Source organism: Phasianus colchicus, chromosome 16, assembly GCF_987193195.1.
Source record: "Phasianus colchicus chromosome 16, bPhaCol1.hap1.1, whole genome shotgun sequence".
Lineage (NCBI taxonomy): Eukaryota > Metazoa > Chordata > Aves > Galliformes > Phasianidae > Phasianus > Phasianus colchicus.
In genome coordinates, this window is record NC_143451.1 from 15,357,441 (window position 1) to 15,384,437 (window position 26,997).

The window sequence follows — 26,997 nt, forward strand, 5'->3', positions numbered from 1 at the left end:
TCCGCTTCCCGGCGGCGCGGGTGACTCCGAGGCGCCGCCTTAAAGGGGCCGCGGCACGGAGCCGGGCGGGGCTTCTCCGTACGGCACGGGGCACCGGGCACCGGCCGTGCTCTGCCGGCGGCTCCCGCCTGCCGCGCGTCGCGGGAGTTTTTGCAGGAAAAGTGAAAAGCACAACTGCAATGCAATGCGGTGCGGCGCTTCCTCATCCAGGGAAAGACGCTTCCCCGAAACGAACGTGATGTGGCGGGGAGAAATCCTCTTTTGAGAAGCGAGGTTTGGGAAGAGCCGCGTGCCGGGGACGCGGGGAGGGGCTCTGAGTGCCGCTTCTCCAGCACGGGGGCTCACAGCCCGGCCGGACATCAGCGCGGTGGGGTAACGTTGCCCCGCGTTCACACAGCAACCTCACCGCTCTGCCGGGCACTGAAACCGACGTCTGGCCCAGAGCCCGTTTGCAAATACCTGTTGGATTTTACAAAATATCCCTCGTTACCTCCTACAGAACAGACGCCACTAATGTAACAACAGCCACTGAACGAAGCTCGGCCTCAGGCACCGCTGAACGCGAACCCCCGGGCACGGAGGCGCAGCGGAGCCGTTGGCAGGAGCCGCACACAACCCGACCTCGCGTGGAAGCTCCAACATGAGGAAGCTGCCCTGCCTGTCAGCAGCGTGTCCTGGGACCTGGGCTCGTTGCATAACCATTCCTGCCACCGTCGGGCAGAATCACAGGGCTGTGGTTCAGATCCAAACCGTGCGAAATTCACGGAAAATACTCCTTAACCTCTTCTTCTGATGCCCAGAAAATAATGGAAGTCTTGGTTTCATCCACTCAAAAAGACATCTGGACTAATAACCACTAACCGTATCAGAAACACGGCTGCCCAAACCCCTGCAGAATGAAATTCTGATCATAAAATGGTGTTTTATAGATAAATTTCACTAAAATGCTCAAATCATCAGAACGGTGCTGGGAGCAGTGCTGCAAAGGGCCCAGCGACACGGCAGCAGCTCTGCCCCATGGGCACCGAGCCCACGGAGTGGGGCACGGAGCACAGAGCAGCACAGAGCAGCACAGAGCCTGCTGTGCTCTCCACAGCCACCAGAAGCCCCCGGTCTGATCCCATCAGCCTGCCTGCTCCCTGTGAGGGAGGCCTGCCCTGAAGGACAGCTTTCCATCCTCCTGCATTATCTTTGGGATGCGCAACAATCGGAAATCGTTTTTCTTTGCAGGTCTCTTCGCGTGGCTGTGCGAACTGACAGACGTGGAAGTTCCCGTCTGTCTCGTGAGATTCCTTGACTCCCTTTGGAAGGGCCTGGAACAGGGTGTCAAAAGCGGGGCTCTCCCTGCAAACCCCTCCGCCGGAGCTCCGTGGGCTGCAGGCGGCCCAGCACACGTTGGGTGTCCTTCCTTCCCCCACCCCCCCACACCCCGAGCCGTGCCAGGAAGGATCCCCTCGGTCTGACGCTCCAGGCAAAGCGTTTACGTTTAGGCTGAGCTTAACGCACGTTTGTTCCAACCCGGCCGGCAACCGGCACCCAGCGCACGGAGCCGCCCTGTCCGCCCCAGCGGCTTTCCCGGGGAACGGAAGCCTCCCGCAGCCGCAGCCCCGCGCCGGGCGCAGCCGTGACGCCGCCCGCCCACCGGCGACGGGGCGGCCATTGGGAGCGCGGCCGTCACCGCCCCGCGCCGCCGCGCTGCGGGGCCGCCGGGCCGGGCCGCGCCGGGGCGAAGCGGGCTCCGTTCCGCAGGAGAGGAGCGGCGAGGCCGGCGCAGGGCAGGTGAGCGGCGGGAGGGCGCGGAGCCCCGCGGGAAGGAAGCGGCGGACGGGGCGGCGCTGACGGCCGCGGGCGCGGGGCGGCTGCCCGGCCTCAGCGTCGGCTCCGCCTCGGCCGTCCCGCATCTCCGGGCGCCGTGCGTGCGATGCGTTCCGAGATCCGCGCGGATGCGCAGCGGCGAGCCCGCGGCCGCGGTGCCGCCGTGAGACCGGCGACGTGCGCTCCTTTGCGATGCATTGACGTCGTCTGCGGCCGTCTCGGGGCCGAAGTCCCGCGGCGGGGCTCCCTGGGAGCTGCCGGGCCGAACCGCAGGCGCGGAGCTGCGCGTGGAATTCTCCGCCTCGGGCCCGCCGGCAGGAGATCTCGGCCGGCAGCTGCTGCCTTCGTTGCGGCAGCCGTAGCCGTACTGATGGCAGCGCGGCTGAGCTGCGGGGGAGGCGGCGGGGGCCCGGGAACGGCAGCGGCACCGCAGGCACCCGGCGGCCACGCGGCCCGGCAGCGTTTGGCTCTGCGTGCGGCGCAGCCCGCGCACCTCCGTTCCTTCGGGATTTCCCACAGTTGTCCAAACGCTCCGTCTCAAAATTTCAAAGGACGATACCCAGAAACCCGTTTATTTCAGCTGCCTTGAATCCCTTAATTCAGCTGTGTGAATTTTCAGAAGCATACAAGTTGTTTAAATGCACATCTCTGACTGAAAGAGCCCTGGCCATCAGCTTCACAGGGGCTCTTTTTAAAATATTGTTCTTCACTTTTTTTTTTTCTTGTAATTTGGCTGGGGCTGGCTCAGAGCAGAACGGGACACGTTTTTCAAAGCTGACATTTCCATTATTTACCCATTTTTGCCTTTCAGACATGGCCATGTCCAGTTCCCTTCTGTGGGCTGTTGACATTTTCGGGAGGGTTTACACTCTGCCTACAGTCGGCCAATACTGGGAGCTCTGTAAGGACACACAGCTGGAATTCAAGCGGGTCTCTGCTGTCAAGCAGTGCTGCTGGGGAATAGGCTGTGACCATCAGGTGTACACCTACGTGTTCTCGGGTGATGTTCCCATCAGATACCAGGAAGAAACCTATGAGAATCAGGTATGCAGTATTATGGGTGCTTCTGCCATGTATTCTTCAGAATGAAACAACAGTACATCCTTAGATCAGCTGTCTCTGCATGTTTTTCTCATCCTATAACTCGTGCTTCTGAAGGGCACGTATGTGCCAGCTAGGTTACTCTCTCAATGTTTTAATTCCCGAAGGAAAGTCTTTCCAATGCAGCAGCAGCAGGTGCAGCACACTGCACACCACTTCAGGTGGGAGCTGATGAGTGCAGTGGGTGACAAACACACAGTTCCCTTACAAACACATCCAATGTAACTTCCAGCCAATAAAAGCACATTATTCTTAAGAAAATACTGTTTTTGTAATGTATCAATGAATTATCTGATAAGGGCACTGACTCTCCATTAGAGTCCATTTCCAGCTTTCTTGTATTAAAAATGTTATTAAGATGATCCTTTCAATGGAAGACACTTGAAAAGAATGTCTTTAAAATAGTATTTAAAGAAAATTTCTCTATTTTCTTTTTAACTTAACCAGAAGTTATTTGAGAGACAAAACAGGAGGATTCTCTTCAATACATTTCACAGCTTTCTAAGGGGTAAAGGGATAAATGTAAGCTGAGAACAGACATTAACTTATCTACATAGGTGAAAACATAACGAACTAATTTAATACATAATTTAACACTGATACAACTTTCCAGTCACTTAAGAATGTTCCTTGCCTGTGGAAACAAGTTCTTTAAGAAATGCAAAACTTTAACAGCTATTTGGTTTGTTATTGCAAACTTCTGTTTGTTCTAGCCTAAGAAAAATGGAAAACAAGATATAAGAAAGCACAAAAAAGTTTTCTGCAAGAGCTGACAACAACAGAATTAAACTCCAGCAGTACCCTAACATGCAGGGCAGTGTTACCTCACAAAGCTCACCAGTGTTTCTATAATGGGCAAAACTGGGGGGGGGGAAAGAAGAATCACAGCTGTGCTGGGGAAAAGCCAAACAAATTGTCTGTTCTGCAACTGATTAAAGGCAGATTTAGGACAAAAAAAACCCTCTTTGTAACATAAGGTACAAGAGCATTTACTGATGTAGTTGCCTTGATGTGGTTTCTGGCATAGAAATGATGCTGTTTGCCTAGTGCAGGCACGATGCTATTCATCTTTCTCCCGTGAGTTACCCCAGAAATCCAGTGCCATGTAGGCAGCAGTTATCCTAATGCTACAGTGCCACACATCACCAATGTACTGTTAGCAGTAAACTACATCACTGGGCATTGCTATTTACATAGCTGAAAACTACTTGGTTGGGACCAGCACTGCAGTCAAGCAGCCCTTCTCTGATGCTCTAAAAAAGTTCCTTCCAAAGAACACAAACTGCAGCCCTGCAGCATCAACTCTTGCTCATCCACCCCAAGAATCAATCTTACTCTGATCTAGCTAAAAATACACTCATTGCTTACGATTCAGTTGGGGTTTGCAGATTCCACTGTGGGGATGGGACCTCAAGTAAAACATTTCCTCTGTTTTCTGGCAGCGCTGGAATCCAGTCGGGGGCTTTTGTGAGAAATTACTGCCCAGTGACCGCTGGCAGTGGAGCGATGTGAGCGGGCTGAAGCATCAGCAGCTTGATAGCTTCACACTGCCTTCACCACACTGGGAGTGGGAGTCTGACTGGTATGTGGATGAAAATATTGGAGGGGAACCAACAGAGAAAGGGGTAGGTGAACAATACTGAAAAGAGATCTGTTCTGGGAATCCTTAGTCTGTAAACTAGAAGGCATTTTTAGAAGTGGGAGAAGGGTCTGTGAAAATAGAAAGCACTTCCCATAGCTGCTTCTTTCTGGAGATGGCTCAGCTACAGTACAGCACGAGGAAGAATCTTGTTTGAAGGCTTCTTAAGTTTATAGAAGTTGTTTTTTCTCCTTGGCTCGGGCCATGAGCTGCTTGGTAGCACTGCTTTTCATAATCGTTATAAAGAAAGCAAAGCGCTTCACTGTGTCTTGTTTGGTCTGTGCATATCATGCAGAGGAATTAGGACATGATTCATAAGTCCTTCATAGAATTAGCTGGTCTGTTTAATTAGGCTGTTGGGACATGCACAGAAACTTGTACTGGGTTTGTAAGAATGACTGGTGTGCAGAATTCCTCCAAGTAAAGATTTCAGGCTTTTCCTTGCTGCAGATTTTCATGAAAGAAAACTTCTGTTTGCAGGGCTGGACTTACGCCATAGACTTCCCCAGTACCTACACAAAGGACAAGAAATGGAATTCTTGTGTGAGACGCAGGAGGTGGATCAGATACAGGAGATACAAATCACGGGATGTTTGGGCAAAGGTTCTGGAGATCTTTTATGTATTAACCAAATGATTTTTCTGAAATCACAAATTTATATCCCTGTGCTTATAGTTGATTATTGTTGCCCTCCGGTTTGAACCTGGATTCCTTGATTTCCAGCCTTGTAACTCATGCAAGCATAAATGGAAACCCGGGATTTTTCATAGGAACCCGTGGCAGTAAGGTGCCACATTTCATGCTAATGCACATAGAGATGCTCAGCTCCTTTACAAATTTCAAACCAGCTGTTTACGTTCACCCGGTTATTTGACAAAGCATTCTCTTTCAAGACAGCGCCTGTTTAGCATCATTCACCAGCTCTGTCCTTTATCTGTATGAATAATTGTTCTTCAATAATTTCTGTTCCATTCTGAGAACGTGCAGAAATTGTAGTTCATGATGTTCCAGCTCTCCAAGTCAAAGAACATCTCCATGGAGTGTTCTGCAGCAGAAATTTCCTTAGCTGGGGGCTGAAGCAATGACTCCACGTTGCTCCAGCTGTTTCCCCACTCTGTATCTAGTAGCCTACAGCAATGGACAGAAGCTCCATGCTTCGCCATTTTAGCAAGCAACACTTAAAGCCATCCACGCTGAACAAAGTAAGCCAGCAGCCAACTCACCAATTCACTGCAGCACTTCTCTTCTGTTCTCAATCTTCCCACCCTTGCTTCAGATCGTGTCACACGATGACCCGGGCCGGTTGCCAGACCCTTTCAATGACGTCTCGATCGGAGGATGGGAAATCACCGACGAGCCGCCCGGCCGCTTATCAGTGTGGGCAGTTTCTTTGCAAGGAAGGGTACGTGCACATTACATAAGTTCTCTGATTTGAATTACTACTGAAAAGGAGTTGAATACTTTTAAAGCAAGACAGGTTTGTTATCATCTTACACTGGTAAGAAACTATGCTGTTTGTGCACCTGGCAGAGGATCTAAGAACTGCTGTAAGACTATATTGTCTAACAACCTGTATTCTAAATGGAAAGGCTTAGCATCTCTTAGGGTTGCTGGGCTTTGGAAGCATTAAACCTCTATAAACAGCTGAGTCTTACAAAGTTGGGCTGAGTAGTCCTGAAAACTGCCCAGAACGCTGACTGTGGCACCACTAACAAAGAAAGGCCTGCTCCTTAAAGTTCTCTAGAACTGGGGAGATTTGAGGTGGCTGTTAAAGTTTCCTAACTTAGCAGTGTGGAATCCAGCTCTGGAATGCTATTATTTTCTATTGAAAACTATCCATCTTTTTTCTTTGTTTTTAGGCCATCCTAAAGTCTCTCCTCTTTTGCTCAGTGATGTAAAGATGCCTTCTTTCTTCCTTTCCATTATTGTTAGGGCTGAGTAGCCTTCTTTGTCTCTAGACAATTTCTATCTTGTGGTTTCATGAAGAACAACATTCTAACAGGTAGCCTGAGATTTTAATCATGCTTCACTCTGCCTGGCAAAGTAGATAATCTTGGTTAAATTGTTTAAAAAAAAAACAACTTCCTATGCCTCAGACTCCCAGTAATGAGTGACAAGCATCCCACTCTTAAGGCTTACTTGACTGACATATAAATGCTTTCATTGCCCAAAGTAAAAGCCTCTAGAGGAAAAGTGTATTTCTAAAAATGCTGCTACAGCTCTGAGCAGTTGTGTTCTGGAGCATCCATGTGCCCACTACTGCTGCTTTCTTTGTTTGATGCTCTTATATCCACTGGGGTCTCAAGATAAGCACGCAGGCAGTGCAAGCAGGCCAGCAGATGGACTGGGTGTCTCTTCAGAGCTGCACAGAGAATGGAATTTTTACCCATATTGCAGCAAACTGTGCTCAGTGAAAGTGAGTTTGGGCTCTCATTCTAACAGGAACACGTCTGTGTTGTATATTTGTTCCTCCTTGTTGTTTTTTTTTTTTTTTTTAAACACAGTGTGACATATATTGAAATGTTTTTTTTTTTTAAATCTTGAAATATACACAGAACTTGCTGCAACAGGTCACGTGTCCAATCCAGATTCATTTCTATGATAAAAGCTAATCTGTAAAAACACCTCCTCCCTTAATAAATAAGGAAATAATCTTCAACAGCATAAAAATATGTATAAGGGCCAGAGTGCAAACATAGAACAAAAAAGTACTTGTTAAAGAAGTGTTCTTTCCAGTCCATCAAGATGTCATCATGCTTGTCTCAATAGTTTCATTGTTGTAGTCACATTTTTCTTTCTTTTAAAACTTGCCTAGGTGTGGTACAGAGAAAATGTTTGCCATCACAATCCAGAAGGTTCCACGTGGTCCTTAATCAGCACTCCTGGTGAAGTTGCACAGATCAGCTGTGGGCCCTATGACCTCCTTTGGGCAACTCTGTGGGAAGGGCAAGCTATTGTGAGAGAAGGAATTGACAGGAATAACCCTCAAGGTATTTTATATTTACTGGGAAGCTCCTTTGATTTTTGTAGCATTAAACAGGAAAACAACCTACAATGGCTTCCGTGTTTTGTTTCTTGCAGGAATTTCCTGGAGCACTGTGGAGTCTCCAGGCTCTGAAAATGGGATCATGCACATCTCTGTGGGCGTTGATGTGGTTTGGTGTGTCACAAAAGATCGAAAAGTAAGAGCTGAATGCTCTGGTTCTGTTTTTATACTTCCTTTTTGTGTCTGCTTTTCTGAAATGGGCAAGTAACTTTTGTAGGAAACACTGGTGATGTGGTCTCTCTGCACCTACAGTTTGGGGAATTCTGTTCCCTCTTGTTATAGGAATGCTCTCTGGTCTGTGATATACATAGGTGAGTGCAACTTGGGAAATCTCTTGATATTGAGTCTTCCCAGGAAAGAATGTTTGATGTCCAACACTAAGACACTGTAATACTTTTGGATTCTTTCCTTTGACACTGTAACCTCCAGAACTTACAGTGTCACTGGAGATGGGCAATGTGAATGAGATTCTTTTGTTGGCTGTGTTGTTTATGGGCTTCACACGAGGATGTTACGTGACTGAAGCACAGGAACTGGTATAAGTCAAGACAGTCACACCAAGATAGAGTAGCTCTTGCTTTAGAAATGCATTTTGGGGTAAACAAATGTTGAGTGGTTTAAAACAATTGAGTTACTCCAGATTAGCGAGGCACTGTGTTGTCAGCTGTGCCATTGCACCTGACTGCATCCTGTCTGCTCCATCTGCCAATAAAACCACTATGTAAAAAATAGAAAAGCTAATACATTGTAATGCTATAATGCAATGAAAAGCACAACAGTAATGAGAGGGTAAGAAAATCCCAGGCTGCAGCAAGCAACGATATGCCCAAATACAACAAACATGGACACAGAAATGGGGGGAAGGGAAAGATGCTTACCTTCAGAAGGCCTCAAACACACAAGGATCTCCAGATGAGATCCCTTTGCCTCCACTGCCAGCCCTTAAATGAGGGCTGGGAAGGGGTGGCTCCTGGTTCCACCCTTCCATCACTCAGTGCATTGCACTGCATGCACCTGAGCTCCCTGTGCTGGCCCTGCCTTCCCACCAGGTGCTCCATCACTGCTTCAGGCCATGACTCAGCATTTCCACTGCACGTTTTTCTTCAAATCTGCCCAAAGCAGTCAAATACTGTGTCTGCCACACATTTCAACCAACAAGTTCTAACATAGCTGCTTGCCATTATAAGTCCAATCCTAAATATAAACTTCCAGCTGGAAATTCTTCCAGGTACCCAGCCCATGCACACCTTCTGATTGGTAAAAACTAATCTAAGAGTAGACAATTCATAGAGCAGTATCACTCACTGAATAGTTCCCTCTGGCAGTTCCCTCTGTCATCCCAGCTTCACAGGAACGCTGTTTGGAAGTTGATATAGTCACCAAAAAATAGCTTACAGTTTACATGTAAGAGCAAATATTTTTCCAGGGGTTGAGAAACTGTAACCATCTTAAGAATTATTTTATCTTCACCTGATTAAAAGTGGTGCACTGAAGAAAGTAAATTTCACCTGTCAGCCTGCCAGTACAGTACAGAAGGGGCAAACCTTAGACTTCTGTTGTTGTTGTTGTTGCAGGTGTGGTTTAGAAGAGGTGTGAACTCACATAATCCATGTGGAACAAGCTGGATTGAAATGGTTGGAGAAATGATGATGGTAAACGTAGGCTTAAATAACCAGGTGAGATAGCTGTGTACAAGTTGTGAGGCTGCTTGTGTTCACTGCACAGGCGAGGGCCATCAGCAGTGCCCAGACTGACAGCTGAACAAGGGTCTAGGAAGCAGTGCATGGCTTCATTCTTCAGAAGATAACAGTCAGCAAATCGCTTGTGTGACACATTCATGTCTTCTTGTGTTGGTACAGAATTTTGATATTGCAACTACAGCATCAGCAGTGAGGAAGAACAGAAAGGGAAAATGCTGAGTTTGGCAGATTTTCAGAGTGAATTTTCCACTGCTGCACCTCTTCTGTAAGCAGTACCCACGTTCCGTGCCGTTTCCTTCACCGAGCCCTTTCCTTCCCTAGGTCTGGGGAATTGGCTGTGATGACAGAACAATCTATTTTCGTCAAGGTGTCACACCAAGCGAGCTCAGTGGGAAGATGTGGAAGGCAATTGTTTGTGGTCGCGAGAGTGACAGATCTCAGACGGGGAGCTCAACAAGTCTGCTCAGGTGCTTCGTAAAATACCTGCTTGAGACTGTACACTAGGAGCTTCAATGCCAGGAGATATTTTGGTAGAGAGAAGCAGAGAAGGCATCTAACCATTATGTACACCAGAGAGCATTTACTTTTTTGCCATTAAAATTAACAGTAGGCAGCAGTTGCTGCTGTCAGAGCAGAAGCTGACGCTCCCACTTTGGAGGTCGCTGCACGCTGGCAGTATGTAGCGTGTTTTACTGGGCTTTACTATCCCTATGTGAGCTACTCTTTAATAAGATAAGACATTACCTGTGAAATACAATGAAGGAGTGCAAGCTACACTTAGTGTTACCCTCTTCCTCAGTGTCACCATGTTTCTTTCTCAGGGGATGAAGGCAGGACCTCCCTGCTGGTGCTGGCTGTTGGCTGTGCAAGATGTACCACTGCTGCTGGCATGCTGCAGAAGCTACCTGAAGCCCTCTCTAGCTGAGACAAAAATCACAAATAATGGGCTTTAAAAAATCCTACTATTTCATATCCAGAAAATGTGATGTTGCTTCAGTGTTTTCCTGAGAATTGTAGGCAGCAAGCACCTTTTTTTTTTTTCCCCCAAAATCAGTGGAATCTCCTCTCGTGTTTCAGTTTTACTGTGCTGATCTGCCAGATTCATGCTACTCTTCCCTTAACGATAGATTCTTACCCTTAAAAAAATCTACCATATCTCTCCTAAAGCTGGAAGGCTATGTTGATTTCTGTGGTCTTGGGCTTGTCTTACTTGACAGTATTTGAATTACAGTTAGTTAATTATCTATTTGTCCTTCAGTGCTGGCTGTTTCTTCACCGATGATATTCAGAACCAGACAAACGCCATCATTCAGGGTGATGCAGACACTTCCTCGGACACGGAGCTCTCAAGCATGCCCACGAACTTCGGCAGCACACCCCCAATGGGAGCAGCAGCCAGCAGCACAGGCAGCCAGGCAGCAGCAGCACCTGCCAGTGTGACCGTGGATCCTCTGGACTCTGATTCAGAAGCCGCCGCTGCTTCAGCACATAACGAGAAAGCTCACCTTGAAAGCCGTAAATCCACAAATCCAAATCCTTCTGCAGAACTGCAGTGGACGAACATTGACTTAAAGGAGGCCCACAGGCACGCGGTCCTCTCCATCGGCACCTTTGCAGAAACATCCAGCCTGTCTTCCCTTGGCATGTTCTCTGTGGGAGCTGAAGAGCAGTTCGGAGCCGACGAGCACCCAGTGTGGGCCTGGGTGTCTGGGGGGGGCTGTCTTGTGGATCTGCACAGCCCGCTGAAATGGTTCGCTGCTCCATCAGGTACAGTTCAGTACTGCAGCAGACCATCATTTCCAGTTACAGTTAATCGTGTTCATTATAAAAATGCTTTTTGTTGCTTGTTGTTTTTAAACAAAACTGTGGTGCAAAACTTCTGATAACCCATCAGTCTTATTGCAGTTTTTTGTTGCACTCTGTGTCTGAAGATAGTGCTGCGTTTTGGGATTGAGATACAAAAATGTAAAGGTGGTATTTTCTCTCAGCTTCTGTAAGAATTCGGTAAGGAAAAATCAGTGCAATCAGAACCCAAAACAGTGCTGAATAATAGCTAAAGCAGTGAGAAAGGCTCTCATGAGAGAGGCAGATGCCACAACCCCTGACTTCCCTCTACCATCTGCAGTGAGACAAGGGTAAGACAGGAGTCACTGAGAGGCACTGTAAACTCAGCCCCACTGATAACTGACTGAGGCTGGAACAGAGACTTGCAATAATGGAATATAATCACATCTTCAAAATAAGCCATGGACTGTGGCACCCCAGCATTTACTGATGGCGTAACAATTAATGCATGGGTTTTCCTAATTATCTGCAGTGAGTGACAAAAGTCTCATTTTTGAAAAGTACAGTGATCCCATTTCAAGTGCTAATTAGCAAAATCTTTTAGGCCGGACTGACTCAGTTCAACGGAGAGTCAAGCGTTCCTTTTTCACAGGACTGTATTCCAAAGTCACTGAAATGCACTGGCTTGGGCTCTGTTCCAGGTCTGTCGTCCTCTGCGCAGTCTCTTTCTCTGTCCATCACTCCAGCACAGACAGCAGCATGGCGAAAGCAAATCTTTCAGCAGCTCAGTGAGAGGACGAAGCGGGAACTGGAGAATTTCAGGCACTACGAACAGGCAGTTGAGCAGGTAAGCAGTGAGGACACTACTTCTTTCTCCTGAGCCCTTGGATCTATCATTGTCGGGTATCAGCAATCCACTTCTGATGCACTGATCTGAATTTACTGTCAGCTTTCTATTCCCCTCTTTATTTTAGTCTGTGACAGCTCTCCTGCTGTACCACTGTCAAGCTCCCTGTGGGAAACCAGCAGCTTAGCAAACACTGGCTAGCAACTTTCACCTACAGACATCAGCTGGTCGTTCTGTATAGGCATAAACACAGCACTGGTCAGCCACTGCTTAATGTCCCGAAGCGTAAAAGTCAGAGAAACATTTGCAGCCGTGGAACACTGTAAGAATTATTCCACCACAATATGAGGCTCTCTAATTGAAGTGTGACCATTAGGTGATTAGTTAACTTGCATCAACAAAGCAGTGATGGTAATATCAATAGCAGCACTGAAATGGCAGCCCTTCTCTTTGAAGTTCCCCCTTTTTAAGACTCCTCAGCTCTTTTCAAATTCATTCATGGTTTGAGTCACTTAATAGCTAATTATGGAATGCCAGTTGCTAAGTCTGCAATTCAGTTGTTTAAAAACAGTTGGAGTCCAGAGTTTTAATTCAATTTTTATGTCAAAACCCCTGTAAGTGGGAGCAGAAACTGTGTTAAAATAAGAGACACAGTAGACTCAACTAGTACCTGTGTGCTGTTGCACTCTTTCAGAAGTAAAACATTACCACTGATTTACACATCATTTCAGTGCCTTTCTATACAGTTTTGCCCGTTTTCATTTTGTCTGTCCCTGACATAATGTACTCTGTGTCAGAATTAACAGATGTAATACAGACCTGCAGCAGAGATTTCCTGTGCTCACGGGAAACAGTGGTTGGGAAAAGGAGTAGCCTTGCAGTTTCCTTACTTTGGAAAATTTGTGTTTGCATTACAGTCAGTTTGGGTCAAAACTGGGATGTTGCAATGGTGGAGGAATTGGAAGCCTCATAAATGGATGGATGTGCGAGTGGCACTCGAGCAGTTCACCGGGAGCGATGGAATGCGTGACAGCATCCTGTTCATCTACTACATGTATCATGAGGAGAAGAAGGTGCGTTCAGCTTGAGACCCTAAAAGAATTACGTGTGGCCAAGAAAGATCCTGTGAAGGAAAAGAAGTGTTTTTAAGGAAGGCAAATTACGATACATTGTTGTTTTGGGAGTCAATTCGAAGGCATCCCAGGGTAATGGTGAACCAGAGCTTTTCTAAGCTAGAGCTATGTTAATTCTCTGTCAGGAACGCCCAGTCAGCAAGCATCCACACTGCTTAATCCATCAGCTTTGCACTAATTGGGATTTCCTCTGGAAGCTCAAAATGTTCCCAGCTGTGAGGAAAGAACCAAGCTTAGCTGGCCAGAGTCATGGCAAGTAGGGATGATGCAAACAAGCAACAGCAATCAGAGGAGGCGTAGGCCTGGAAATTGAGTTCCACGTTAGCAACAGGATTCCTTCTGCACCGAGAACTGACTCTTTGCTATCCTTGTCAGGAGGGCCTTGTTCATTGTCTTGAAGTGCAAGACTGCTGGCACTGAGGAAGGAATATCTTGAGTTTGTTCACCTTGGTCACATTTATTTTCTCTCTTCTTAGTATATTCACGTGTTCCTGAATGAAGTCACTATTATAGCTGAAGTTCTGAAGGAAGGCAAGCACTCCTTTGCCCTGTACACACCTGAAAGGACAAAGCAGCGATGGCCCATCTGCCTGGCAGCCACAACAGAGCAAGAAATGCACGACTGGGTAATTCGGTGAATTTTTCGTTTCAAGCTGCCTATCTTTGAGATCAGACATAAAAGCTAGTCTATGAAATCTGAGCACTGCATTTACACTATCTAGGCCCCTTATCTATCTCTGTAAGTCAGGTATTTTAAAGTGTTCAAGTTTCTTCAGAGGCGGCTGAGGCTTCCTGTCTCCTCTGCTGTGAATCTGCGCTTATCGCCGTTCTCGCTGAATCCTTCTGGTTCTCTGCCTTTTGTTTTTTAGCTGTCTCTGCTGACCATGTCTTGTTGTGAAAGCAGACGGATCCAAGGCCCTCCTTCTCACCAGGCCATCTGGTCAGTCAGCTGTAAAGGAGACATCTTCGTTAGCGAGCCAAGTCCTGAGCTGGAGGCTGGACCACAGCCGATGCCATGCGATCAAATGTAAGAAGCTGTTCTTTTAGCATGGGCTGCCATCCTGCAAAATCTGTCTCCCATGTCAAGTCGGTGGCTTTGATGGGCTGCCACCTGTATCGGTATCTGAGTCAGGAAATCTGAAGTTCTCAGTTCTCCCCAGTCACTATAGCCCAGGAGCATCTCCTCTTCAGTTCTGTTACAACTATGACAACACAGCGCTGCAAGCTCTCCAGGCAGAGAGTTATCAGCCTCAGGACTGATGGGTTAAAGACCAAACCTTCAGCTTAAATACCCCGACATTTGAGTTATTTCACAAAGTGCCTTTCAGTAATAACGCTTCAGAAATACTTCAGCCATTTTCCTTAGGGGTAGAACCCCTTCAGCGTCTGACAAATCACAAAGCAGATGTCCTCTTACACCTTACTTGGGGAGATCTACAGCTTAGGCCATCTCCTTCCATTCCATAACTAAAATACTCCTCTGTGGTTTTTTACTTTCCCCATTCTTCTCCCACGAATTACCATGGCTGACTGGCTGTATAAAGCCCACAAAAGGATTAACCTGCCAAGATTAGAAGTATAGGGAGAATTAAATCTGCCCTGTTTTTTTTCTGATCTCCATAGCAGATATATGAAATATTTGTATTATTGTTAGATAAAGGCAATTCCTAGAATTAAGAATGAGGATGAAGTTACAGCAGAGGCAGTGGATGGCTGCTAAGAGGTACAGATAGTAACCGACTATTCTAAAAAGCTCACAAAAGAAAAGAAAAGGTAAGCTATAAAATAAAAGGGAAGCAATATAATTCAGAGCCTGACCATTCCCAGAGGAGACTGACAGGTTCCCTCAGCAGCTTTGCAGTAGTTGTTCGGAATGCTTTCAACTGGCAACTGCCTTCACTTACTGAATGAACAGAGGTTAAACGAACAAGCAAATAAAGCTGCCTTTTCCTCAGGATATAATAGAGTTGAGAGGGGTAGGAATACATTCCTGGTGGACGTGGTATGGGGTAAATGTAAAACGCTGTCACTTTTCTGGCAGGTTTTGGCGTCAAGTTGGAGGTCATCTTCGACTGGTGGAGTGCAATAACCGAGGCGTTGTGTGGGGCATAGGATACGATCACACTGTGTGGGTCTACACTGGTGGATACGGAGGGGGCTTCATTCAAGGTACGGCGATCGTTCCCCTGCGAGGTGCAGATTGCTTTCTTATCTTCCAACTGAGTCAGCTATTCAAGATGTTTATGCTGTCCTTCCTCCAGCTTTTCTAATAGGTAGGGCTGTACAGGCAACTGGGCACCCATTAGGAAGGATTTGGCACTGCAATTTGATACTGTCAGCTTGAGAAGAAGAAACAGAATAATCAAAAATGTTACTGTGGCTAATGGAACTGAAAATGCAGAGTCTCTGAGGTTTACCTTTCCTGTAATCCAAATGATTTATTTCTCATAGGACTGGCCAGTAGTGCTGACAACATTTATACGCAGTCGGACGTGAAATGTGTTTACATCTATGAGAACCAGCGGTGGAACCCAGTCACTGGATATAGCAGCAGGTTGTTTTCTTGATTTGCAGCAATTATTTACTGCACTTTTTTACTCACATGAAATGAAATGTCACAGGGTTTGTTCTGGCTTTGTTAGTGCACGAAACCTTTCATTTCTTTCATTTCTTCATTATTAAGGGTAGTTTTTTCCTCCCTCCCCTGTGGAATTCTGTTGTTGGAAATACCTTGCCTTCTCTGTGCCCGATTTCATTGCAGAGGCCTGCCCACAGACAGGTACATGTGGAGTGATGCGTCTGGCTTGCAGGAGTGCACCAAAGCCAACACCAAGCCTCCTTCACCGCAGTGGTCTTGGGTAAATTTTCTTTTGAAAGTCTTTTCACAAAGAGGGTGAGGCTTAGCAAGTAGGATATGAAACTTGGGATCCGGTGACCTGGATTTTTCTTGCAGGCTTGTCACAATATTTAGCCTTGGTTTCCTCATTTGTACCACAGCAGTAGTGCTCCATAATCACAAGAACATTAAGCACTGGGGGTTCTGGCTGTTTTGTTTGCCTTGTGGGAAATAGATGTCTGTTAGGTTGTTTCATTCTTCAGGTGAATTAAAGAGACCTGGGAAATTCTGTGTGAATTTATATTGCAAGTATTAAAAGATTTCTAGCAAGCATGGCAAAAGGTGGAAGGGGAAGCACTGAAATAGGTGGTTTTTATGACACTCTGGGTGTTTACTGTGCTTGTCATTGTCTCCTGGCAATAGGTGTCCGACTGGTATATTGATTTCAGTACTTCGGGTGGAACTGACCGGGAAGGCTGGCAGTATGCAGCAGACTTTCCAGCGTAAGGAGATAACTTCTTCTGCCTTAAATCCTCACAGGCATCTTTTAAGTCCTCTTTTTCTCATTTGTTGTTTTGCACATTAAGCATGCTTTATCAGGGACAAGCAAGCCTTAATTGCTCCTGTCCTGTGGGGACAGTAACACTGAAATTTGCAGGGGAGGTAGGGCAGCAGGTCTGTCTGGTGGACAGAAGCATGGACAGTGCTCTCAGGCTGCCACCAATGTTGGAGATGCCCTGACATCCTCATGAACACATATTTCAATCTGTTTTGGTAGGTCCTACCATGGCCACAAGACAATGAAAGACTTCGTCCGACGGAGGCGCTGGGCGAGGTGAGGAACTGAGATGTGAATACAAGGTTTGAGCCCGAATGCTAACTGCTCCCATATAGTCTCCTTTAACTACTAGGGGAAGAGTCATCACACAATGAACAAGAGTAATGGTAAAGAAACTGCAATGAATAACCCACCTCCAGTAGAGAAGCTCAGGCTCCTTAGCAATATGGCTTTTATTTTAAGCAGATAAGCTATTTGGTTTTGTGGGATCTGTAGAAAAAAGTCAGCTAGTGATTCTCTGTATCTCTCTATATGGTAAATTATTAAGGAATAATAAGGTCTAGGTATACTAATTCACCTAAAACAACTGGAATACGTGTCATCTATAGTAACTGTTTTAACATATGACTCCCATGCTATGCACTAGGCCACAGATAATCCCAACACCATTTAAATCACAGTACACCACATCCAGATAGAGCCAGGAAAATAGCAGACTGCAATTATTATATCTACTGAGAAGGGCAGGTCTGTGCATTTACTGTTTTTCCAGCTTCTCTATGCTTTCTGTACTAGAATATCTAATAACTATGCTAATAAATGACTGTGATGTGACAGTTAGGCATTGCTCAGTTTCTTGCTGAGGCTGCAGAGTGTTTCAGCCTCTGTATGATATCTTATGAGGCCCTGAAGCATCAAGCTGCTGTTGTTCCAGGCTATGCAACCAACCAACCAAAATCTATTCCATCAAAATATGGACTTGAAATAAAAGAAGCAACTTGAGAAATACTTTTAAGCCTAAACAGTTCTTCCTGCTTTAACATTCAATTTAAAGCTGGAAACAGATAGGGAACAGCTCATGGCCGGATCCTGTTCTTCAGAACTGGAGACAGAGGAATGCCCTGAGTTTTTTTGGACATCTGTTCCACACAGAAATACCTGTTGTGACCACAGAATTTAATGTAGTTTCCCTAACAGGCAGCACTACTGTGCTGCAGCTGCCTCAGAAAAATGCACCAGGATGAGCCATCTCTAACACAGAACCTTTTCTTTGCTTGCCTTAGAATGCTACATTTCCTTTCTAACACTTGCCACCAAAAAACCGAGTTGTAAAGCAATTCCCCTAGCCAACAGGAATGAACTGGGTGCGGAGCTCCCTGTGCAGTGGGATTCTCAGCTGATTTCACCATTCAGCTGCTGTGCACTGAGTTACAGCTAGGATGCAGGGTAGCAAAAGCTGCCAACTCCTCTGACAGCCTTGTTTTTATGCAGTAACTTTTTTTTTTATTATTATTAAAAAAAAGCTTTGTGAAATCAGAACAGATGTATTTTAAATTAAAAAACAAAACAAAACCAAACAAGCACTAATGCTTATTTAATGAAATACCTATTTAGTGAAAGGACCTGAGGACTGTTCACACTGAAGTCAACAACGGACCAGGGAACAAATTCAGTTACAGAAAGTACCTACTTCTGATGGGTCTGGGGTTTTTTTACTTCAGAAAATGTAAGATAGTCACCAACGGGCCATGGCTGGAAGTGCCTCCTGTTACCCTGTGGGACATCTCCATAATTCCCAGTTCAGATGCAGATGATGAAGAATCAGTAGCACTGTGGGCAATCAGTGACAAAGGAGACGTGCTCTGCAGGCTTGGAGTGACACAGCAAAACCCAGCTGTAAGGCTCCCTGTTTATTTTTATTGCCTTGTTGATGTATTTAATGTAATTACACACGTACATACACGCAGTCATGCAGTGCCCTCCCTCAAAGCACCTCGTTATTTTTTCCCCCAAATCTGTCCCAGATTTGGAAGTCCTTCTCCTTTATCTGTGACCATTTTCTGCCACGCTGCTTCCAGTAACCTCTCCTGTCCCTGGGTGAGCTTTGAAGGTCCCTTCCACACAAACTACCCTATCTCCTCCTCTCCTCTCCTCTCCTCTCCTCTCCTCTCCTCTCCTCTCCTCTCCTCTCCTCTCCTCTCCTCTCCTCTCCTCTCCTCTCCTCTCCTCTCCTCTCCTCTCCTTCTCACCCATTTATTTCTCCTCATTAAGTGCTTTACTTCCACTTTCTGCACTGATAGCTTTGTTCCTTTTTTTCCCCTGTTGTCGATAATGTTTACATCCCATTCAAGTAAACTGCCCTGGGATAGAATTTCTCTTAACTATGATTGTAATCCAGTTGCCACTGATATCAGTGGGGTTTGCCCACTGGCTTTTCGTAACTCTGCTCAGTTAAAATGGGGTGCTGGGATTCCTACAGGTGTGACTTTTCTGTGTACCGTGATGGAAATAACGACGTCACCACCAGTAAAGCACACAGGAAGGAGCCAGCAGATCCAGTACCTCCAGCAGGAGCACACCTTTCCTCATAAACGTGCTGAAACAATAAATTAGGGCTTATGTGCACTAACTTTAAGCTATATTTGCAATTGGAAAAAAATGTAATATACATATACTATATATATATGCATAATACATGTAATACACTTCAGTATTTGGAAAAAATGTGCCAGAAGACAGACATTTATAGGGATTATTCTTTTTCCTTCCTGCTGAGTCTGTTACAACTGCACACATCTGTATGACAGCACAACAGCAAGACCAGGAATTTGTACATAGAATCTGAAAACAGATCTTAACCTGTTAATTTTTGGGATTATTGTTCTACATAATCAAAAAAGAGTAATTTAGACAGGAAGTCAGTCTCTATCCCAGCCACTCAGAAACATGCAGGCCCTGAATTCCAGAGATTTTAACTGGAAAGGCTCTGGTAAAGTTCAGTAAAACTATTCATTTCAAAGATGCCATTATCTTCAAAGATCAGGAACCTTGTTTCTGTTCAGTTTTTTTAATTTTGGTTTTTAATTATTATTACTTAGAATATTTTTCACTGCTTAGGGACTCCCATTTGTTAATCATTAAAATAATTTATCAAGAAGTTTTTAACCAATTCATCTCTGATTTGTCAGGGAACATCCTGGCTTCACGTGGGAACAGATCAGCCCTTCATTTCCATCTCGGTTGGAGCATTCTTCCAGGTGTGGGCTGTTGCTAGAGATGGTTCTGCCTTCTATCGGGGCTCAGTGTCTCCAAAGAAACCTGCAGGTGAGTTCTTGTACTTTTTTGGTACAATCTTCACCTTATACGTGATGCAAGCTCTACTGCATTGCCATAATAATCATAGCATCCTGTTAATTATAGAAGTCAATTGGCTTTTCCAAAAAGAAGCTAGTATAAATGCACTGGGTGTAACATCTTTCATGGCTCCCTTGCACAGCTATGCATTTCCACTGCAGACATTTCCAAGCACTCTTATACGTGATCTTGTTTTCTCATTGTTTTACTCTCCTATTTCTGACGTTCAGGTGACTGCTGGTACCACATCCCTTCACCTCAAAAACAAAAGTTAAAACAAGTCTCAGTAGGACGAACATCAGTGTTTGTGCTGGATAAAAATGGTAAGGGTTTTAAAGAACTATTTATCAATGTTAAAAAAAATAAATCAGCATACATCAGTCCAGGTCAGATCATCTGCTTGGACAGGTTATTATTCCAAGAGGAATAGTATTTCTTACTAAAAGTATTTCTTATGAAAAGAGACGTTTTGCAATAGCTGGTCGCACCTTAAACAACCACCTCCACCAACCTCCATCTGCGCTGGTTTTTGGAAAAAGTCACGGAGGCGACTCAGGAGAGCTGCACACAGGGCTTTTGTGTCTGAAGCCCCAAAACGTACAGAACTAAGAATGCCTTCCTGCTGCTAAAGCCAGAAACAAGAGCTGCACCATGAAGAAACGAGCCCTTCGCACCGGTCTCCTTCAGAGACCTTACTCTCATCTTCTACTTCTCTAAAGCGTAGTTCTTTTATTTTTCCTAAAGATTTTTTTCAAAACAGAACAGCTGCAGTTTTCCAGAAAAGTTACACAGAGTAACCACAGAAATACACATCCCAAAGTAGGGACTTTCAAACATCAGTCACAAACAGAATTTGTGCCTGCTCTGTGTGGAGCAAAACCCCGAGCTGCAGCCAGGACCTTTTGTTTCACAGGCAATCTGTGGTACCGGCAGGGCATCACGCCGAGCTACCCGCAAGGATCTGCTTGGGATCATGTCTCAAATAACATCCGGAAGATGTCCGTGGGGCCCCTGGACCAGGTGTGTATGACGCTTCCTGGCAAACCATCAGGTTTTTAAAAACTATGCTCAATGTATTTTTGTAATTAAATGTTCTTCAGCATGGTTGCATTCCACAGTATGATTATCTGAGTGACAGAATCCTGATAGCGTAACAGAAAATGAAATAGTGATACAGCCATCCCTTCAAAAGCCTTGTTATTCTATTTCTTTAACATTTCTACGCATAACCTCTTTTTTGCCAAGCTGTATTCTGGCACTGTTTCCACTACACCCCAGCTATCCGGTTGGGTGTCTGAATTAGAGCAGTCTGGGCTGCCTGCGAACACAGCAAGCAGGCTTAGATTTGCCATGTCTGGGAACAGCAGTGTGAAGAACAAATGCTGTTATTGCCTCTTTTTGCTTTCTTGAGGTCTGGGTGATAGCTGACAAAGTGCAAGGAAGTCACGGTCTGAGCTGTGGGACCGTCTGCCACCGCACTGGGGTTCAGCCAATGGAGCCCAAAGGCCTGGCGTGGGATTACGGCATTGGGGTACGTGTGGGCATGGTGCTGAGCTGGGAGACAGGCAGCAGCCTGCTCAGCTGGGGAGCTAGCTAGGGCTTGCACACACCTGTCGGAAATCAACCTTTGTTCTGTTTCATTTCCTTTTTTAAATTAAATGTGACGGATCACGCAGTTATAGCTAGAAGTCATTTATTTGGATTTTAAATAGGTAATAACTTGAAAGTTACGAATAAATGTTACAAAACCAGCAGTGCACATACAGCAAATACTGTACTTGCAGGCTGCTGATTCACTTTCTGTGTTTACCAATCTTTGTAGGGTGGCTGGGAGCACATCACCGTCAGAGGAAACGCCAGCGAGGCGCCCAGGAGCAGCGCGGCCAGCGCCTGTGAGAGCCCCACAGAGCCCACGGGGTCAGAAGGCAGCGGAAGGAAAGGGAAAACAGAACGGTCCAGAACGCCTCTGCTGGTCAGTGAAAGACAAGAGGTGGACAGAAATGCAGTTAATTGTTAAAGTGCCACCGTCTGCGTTTTGCAAACAAGTGGTAGTCAGTATAACTTACAAAGAAACTAAATGCTCATTGCCTGAGAGAAAAACACGACGTTCTTGTGCTACTGGTGTATTTTACCAAACTGGAATTTGCAGTGGGGTAATTTAAATACTGATACTAGGTCGTGTGTAAAACGTGACTTCATAGAAGTAATAGTTTTGTCAGGACAGGAAAGTATTGCAGCCAACCGTGCATCTCTGACCCTTTTCCACAGCTGCTACACAACCATACAAATGTGAAATTCTTTGCATACAACCACAACATTTTTCATTTTTTAACAAACATTCCCTATCCCTACACTTTTCTCATGCATACCTTCCACAGTAGATTTTAGATGCATACTTGAGCAGTGACATCAATATAAGTGAATTTGAGGCAGTTCCAGTGACTTGCACTGTGAACATAACTACAGCCCCAACTATAAACATTTAAGCAGTCACATAACTTTGCTCACCTCAGTCCTGCTTATGTCAGCCTGTGGAGCTTCAGTCACGTTACTCCTGTTCCCATCAGTAACATTTAATTTCATACAACTCAGCCTACTGTGCAGTTACCAGTAAGGGACGATTTCTGCCATCTTGGCACACAGTAAGTAATACCTTAATCAAGAAGTGGAATCACTGGTCTTTGCACGACTGTGTAGACAGCATGTCCTGTTCAGTCCTGGTAAGAGAGGCATGGTCTCATGCTAAATTGCCCCAACAGCAATAAATTTCATCTCCACCTTAACTGGAACCCTGATAGCTGGGGGACAGATGCCCACCTAATAAGGCTGGAAGGGACCCGACACTGGAGGGGTGAAGCTGTGCTCCAGAGAGCTGAAAGGTTTGCTTTCATACCGCAACGAGAAGAGCAGGTCTTAAGTAAGATTTTGACTTCACATTGGTAGGAACGCAAAATAAGTCCACTAGTCCCAAGGAACATTGTCACCATATACTACTGCAGATTCAGAAGGAGGCTGTGCTCCTTACTAAGTGATTGATTCATCCCTTTCTTAGAAGGAACCACTTCTCATTCTCAGAAAAGCTTATTTTCCTGTCTTTTGCTTATCTTAGTTAAACTGTGACATAAAATTATTTCCAATCTAACCCATGGAAGTGCTAAGAAGGCACGATGCCCCTGGCAGCAGTTTACAATCCTTTTCCCTGTGTGTGTGACAGTGTATGAAGTTATTTTTGTACGACAAGCAGCATGGTGTGGTCTCTGTACTGTATTTGTAGAACCAAAACTGAGGTTTGCAAGTATTTAAAAAATATGTTTGACATTCTAACGCCAAGGAAAGCACTGTTTCCAAGTCCAAATGTGAATGAAGATGCTGTAGTTTCAAAGCCTGCTGATCTTTCTGACTCGTGATAATGGATCTGTTCCATACTTGCGAGGGGAAATGGATTTCTGTAGAGCGTGTTCCTTCTGCAAGAGCTCCCGTTTCGTTTATTATATTTCACATCACCAGATTCCAGCTGTAGCACAGAAAGAATCCCCATCACATTACAGGCTTTGTTAGCAAATAATTTGCAATTGATCATTACCCAATTTAAGACTGTATTGAAACATTACGCTTTTTGTAGAAACAAATGATTTGTGCATCATTTAATATCATGTAACAGTGGCACCTAAAAATCCATTAAAGGAAAATGTGGTGAGACTGGATCCTTTACACACAGCCCAGAAAGCACCCTTACTCGGGAGAGCTCACAAGCTAAGGAAGCTCTGTAGGTGTTTACAACAACAGTATTTTTAGAAGCTCTCATGCTTTGCAAGATTTGAAATCACACCATGTATTTTAAATACCACAATGTATGTCCAGGACACAATAAAACCAAAATATCTTCCATTGTCTTTAGTGAACTCCAGAGCTGATTCAGCACTCCAGATAAATACTCTGGGTTGGAGGCCAACTTCACATGCACTGCTCTGCTCATCCAGTCACACTACAGTCACAGCAGAGGCAAGAACAAACCACTGAACCGCTGGTCATCAGTGTTGCAGCCATGATTCCCAAGGAGGACAAGCAGATTCAGGCCTGGATAATTCACAGGAATTCAGGACTGGATAATTCACAATCCTTCCTGGCAGAGCAAGCTCTGAAAACTCCTTGTAATTTATGATAACTTTTTATACATAGCATAAGCTCTGGCCATGAGCATCACACCTATGTCTTTTTAAGAAAAAATGGGGGCAGAGGTTTTAAAGAGATGATTCTTACATCCAGCTAAGTACTGTAAAGGAGGAATGAAGGTAGCAGCTAGCTAGCTATTTTTGCTGAGGCTATGATCATCATCCCCACATTGCTGTTGATAATGCTGGTACAGTTTGGGCCCCCAGGATCCCCCCAACCCTTCTGCAGCTGGAAAGTGTCCATTAGACATATTGAGTATAATGGAGGTCAATGATTTAATGTAATTCTTGGCCAGTGTGAGAGTCTCTATTTTGGAAAGTTTATTCTCAGCTCTCACATGAGGGATTACCTCCCGCAAGGCCTGGAATGCATTGTTGAGTTTGTGCATTCTCTGCCTCTCCCGCTCGTTGCTTTCCAGTCTCCTCAAATGTCTGTCTTTACTGCTCCAAGGATGCTTGGCTCTGGCTGCAGCAATCTTGCTGCTCTCCTTGCTTCCCCCACTCCTCCTCTCTGTGTGCCGCAGGCATTTCACCAGTTCCTTTTTTCTCACTGCAGACTCCTCAGAAAAGGCTTCTTTATCAGCTGTATGCCTTTTCTTCTTCCCTTTGGCTTTGGCCTTCATGTTTCAGTAGATGTTCTGGCATTAAGCATCAATATGCTGTAAAAACATGATACCAATATCTTTAATTGTTGGATGGTCTAACTGGGAACAACTGATCTAATGCTTTTTTTTTTTTTAAACAAACTTATCTGATGGTAAATTTATTTGTTCAGTAAGGTCTACTGGCTGCCAATCTACAGATGTTTGCTTCAAAGCCACAGATGTTATCAGTCAAGATGCCTTGTGCAGATGAACTAAGGAGAAAATCCTTCTAATAGAGAACAGTTCCAGTTACAGGTGATAAAACAGCCATCTATCACCTCAGACTCTTGCAGACTTACACTGGGACATCAGTCAGAACTTGCAAGCTGTTACTCAAAGCAGTTTCTCTTTCAGCTGCTTTTTGTGGCAGTAAGTTTCCACTGTGTTTATGAGCAGTCCACTAGAGGGAGGCATGACCCACCAACTCACCTGGTAGCTCAAACTGCTAACCAGGAGCATTTTTCTCCCAGGGCTTCCCTGCATTCTAAGCTAGCCCCCATCGCACACACACAAGACAGCCTCACAACCACTCTTCCTCAAACACAACAATCAACTACCATTTCCAAAAGTACTTCCTTCCACCTTCTTCCATCCCATGCACTCAAAGAAAGGTATACTCTTAACGTATTTTTGCTGACCAGTCTATGTAACAGTGGTTTGAGGTTGGTGAGCCATTTAAAAGAACTGGCCACAGGTGCACAGCTGTCCCAGCACAGGACATCACCCCTAACTGCAGCAGGTGGCAAGAAGCTCCCAGCTGCACCACAGCAACCACACCACTTCCTCTCTTGGTTCTTTACAGCTGTATCTTCAGCTGCTGGGCACTGACATCCCCAGGGTTTCTTACTAGCTAGCAGGCAAACTTTACCAGGAAGGACAAGAATTCACAGAGCAACTTGGGTAAGGTAGCATCTAGGTGCCAAATGCTCACAGGACAGCTCCAAAAACCTTGTTGTAGCAGCTTAGAAGGAACAGTAGGTTTACAAAAGTATAATGAGAAAGAAAATGGGACTAAAGCCAAGCACTGGGGTTTATTCTGGACTTCTAGTCTAGCTCACTTAGCAGAAAAGTGCAACTGAAGGACATAAAAGTGAAAACAGGACAAAGGACACCGGTCAACATCCACCCCCTTAACACAGTAAGTGCTGGTAGAGCAGAGAAATGTACAGCTGCTCTCAACTGCCTGCAAGAATGAGGGAAGAGGTTCATAGAAGCAGCCAGAAAGTAAAACTGGGAGAACAGCCCAGGAGGAAGGAAGCTTCAGCAAGCTGAGGGAGCAAGCAATGAAGTCCTACAAGCTGCAGGTGAGGGTGAGCAAATAGGATGACATGGGACTAATAGGGCACTCCGCTGGCTAAGGTTTGCTTTCAGGCTGCTGTACACTGCAGTAACTCCCTGAGAAAGTGGCATGTGGAGCCACAGCCAGAGAGATGGCATGGGAACAGAGGAAGAAGAGGAGACAGGAGAGCTCAGGAGCAGAAGAGTGGGGTGTTCAAGAGAAACAGAGAACAACAGCCAAATATCAGCAAGTCTGCACCCATCCATCAGGGCTGGCATTCCTTTCCTATGACTTACCATTGTCATCAGCTGTGGAGAAGGCACCTAGAGCCCAAAGGGGAACATTGCAGAGACCTGTGACAAGCCAGGAGCAGCAGCAGCATCCATGGGGGCAGCCAAGGCACTGCCTGCCCTCAGAGCTGGGCAAGGGTCCATCAACAGGGATGGCTGAGAATGAGGAGCCTGTGAGGGATGCAGGACCCTCACACTGAGGAGAGCCCAAGGGACTGTTGGAAGTCTGCCGAACAGGCGCTGCAACAACTGAGGAGGCAGCAGCAGCCCCACTGCCCGCCTTGTCACAGCTGGCTGCCTGCGACACGTTGCATTAGCAGTGTGGGCGGGCCCCGGGGCCACAGCCCTGCAGTGCCAGCAGTGTGCAACCTCAGCCTGTGCCAGCACTCCAACACTAGGTGTGGGTTTGGGTAGATGAGCCATGTGCAGGCACATGAAGGAGCACTGCCACAACCTGCTTCCTCCCATGGAGGGAAAGTAGTGGGCAGGCAGCAACGAGCACAAGGCTCCCCATTTGGGCTGGTCACGGGGCTTACAGGGCCACCAATGCTACAGCAACACGGGCAGCATATGGAGGCATTGCCGGAGGCTGATGGAAGCTAAGCCACCCAGATCAGTGTGTAAACAACTTGTCCTGCAGGAGGAATGACTCCCAGACTTACTTCAGCAGATGGGATGTCCTCAGGTGGAGAAGGAAAAGGCCATCCCAGTTCTCTGTTCTGCCACAGGCTGTGCTGGTTACCATACCGCCTGTGCCACGAAGGCACAAAGAGCACCTCCATCCCCTGCAAGGAGAC

The 26,997-nt window shown here is 45.9% G+C and overlaps 2 protein-coding genes across 4 annotated transcripts; one reads left to right on the plus strand and one right to left on the minus strand.

The window, feature by feature from the left end:
* The first annotated feature begins 37 nt into the window (after positions 1-37).
* On the plus strand, positions 38-21,917 carry TECPR1 (tectonin beta-propeller repeat containing 1). Of its 2 annotated transcripts, XM_031606764.2 has the most exons (25): positions 42-1,779; positions 2,627-2,859; positions 4,359-4,541; positions 5,036-5,158; positions 5,832-5,957; positions 7,371-7,545; positions 7,637-7,737; positions 9,176-9,277; positions 9,623-9,768; positions 10,560-11,068; positions 11,788-11,933; positions 12,851-13,006; positions 13,543-13,692; positions 13,936-14,093; positions 15,108-15,235; positions 15,518-15,620; positions 15,828-15,924; positions 16,326-16,405; positions 16,681-16,737; positions 18,183-18,357; positions 19,650-19,785; positions 20,046-20,138; positions 20,729-20,835; positions 21,227-21,346; positions 21,638-21,917. In XM_031606764.2, exons 2-25 carry the CDS (start codon positions 2,629-2,631, stop codon positions 21,830-21,832), a joined length of 3,597 nt encoding a protein of 1,198 aa, XP_031462624.1. In that variant the 5' UTR covers positions 42-1,779; positions 2,627-2,628; the 3' UTR covers positions 21,833-21,917. The 2 variants fall into 2 exon arrangements, with proteins under 2 accessions (XP_090007664.1, XP_031462624.1); XM_090151538.1 differs by lacking the exons at positions 18,183-18,357; positions 21,227-21,346; positions 21,638-21,917 and having other exon boundaries at positions 38-1,779.
* A 1,511-nt stretch (positions 21,918-23,428) lies between these two features.
* BHLHA15 (basic helix-loop-helix family member a15) lies at positions 23,429-26,997 on the minus strand. Of its 2 annotated transcripts, none has more exons than XM_090151541.1 (2): positions 26,863-26,997; positions 23,429-24,646 (listed from the first exon to the last, which is right to left on the minus strand). In XM_090151541.1, the coding sequence occupies exon 2, from the start codon at positions 24,608-24,610 to the stop codon at positions 24,119-24,121; it is 492 nt and encodes a 163-aa protein (XP_090007667.1). In that variant the 5' UTR covers positions 24,611-24,646; positions 26,863-26,997; the 3' UTR covers positions 23,429-24,118. The 2 variants fall into 2 exon arrangements, with proteins under 2 accessions (XP_090007667.1, XP_090007666.1); XM_090151540.1 differs by lacking the exon at positions 26,863-26,997 and adding an exon at positions 26,207-26,483.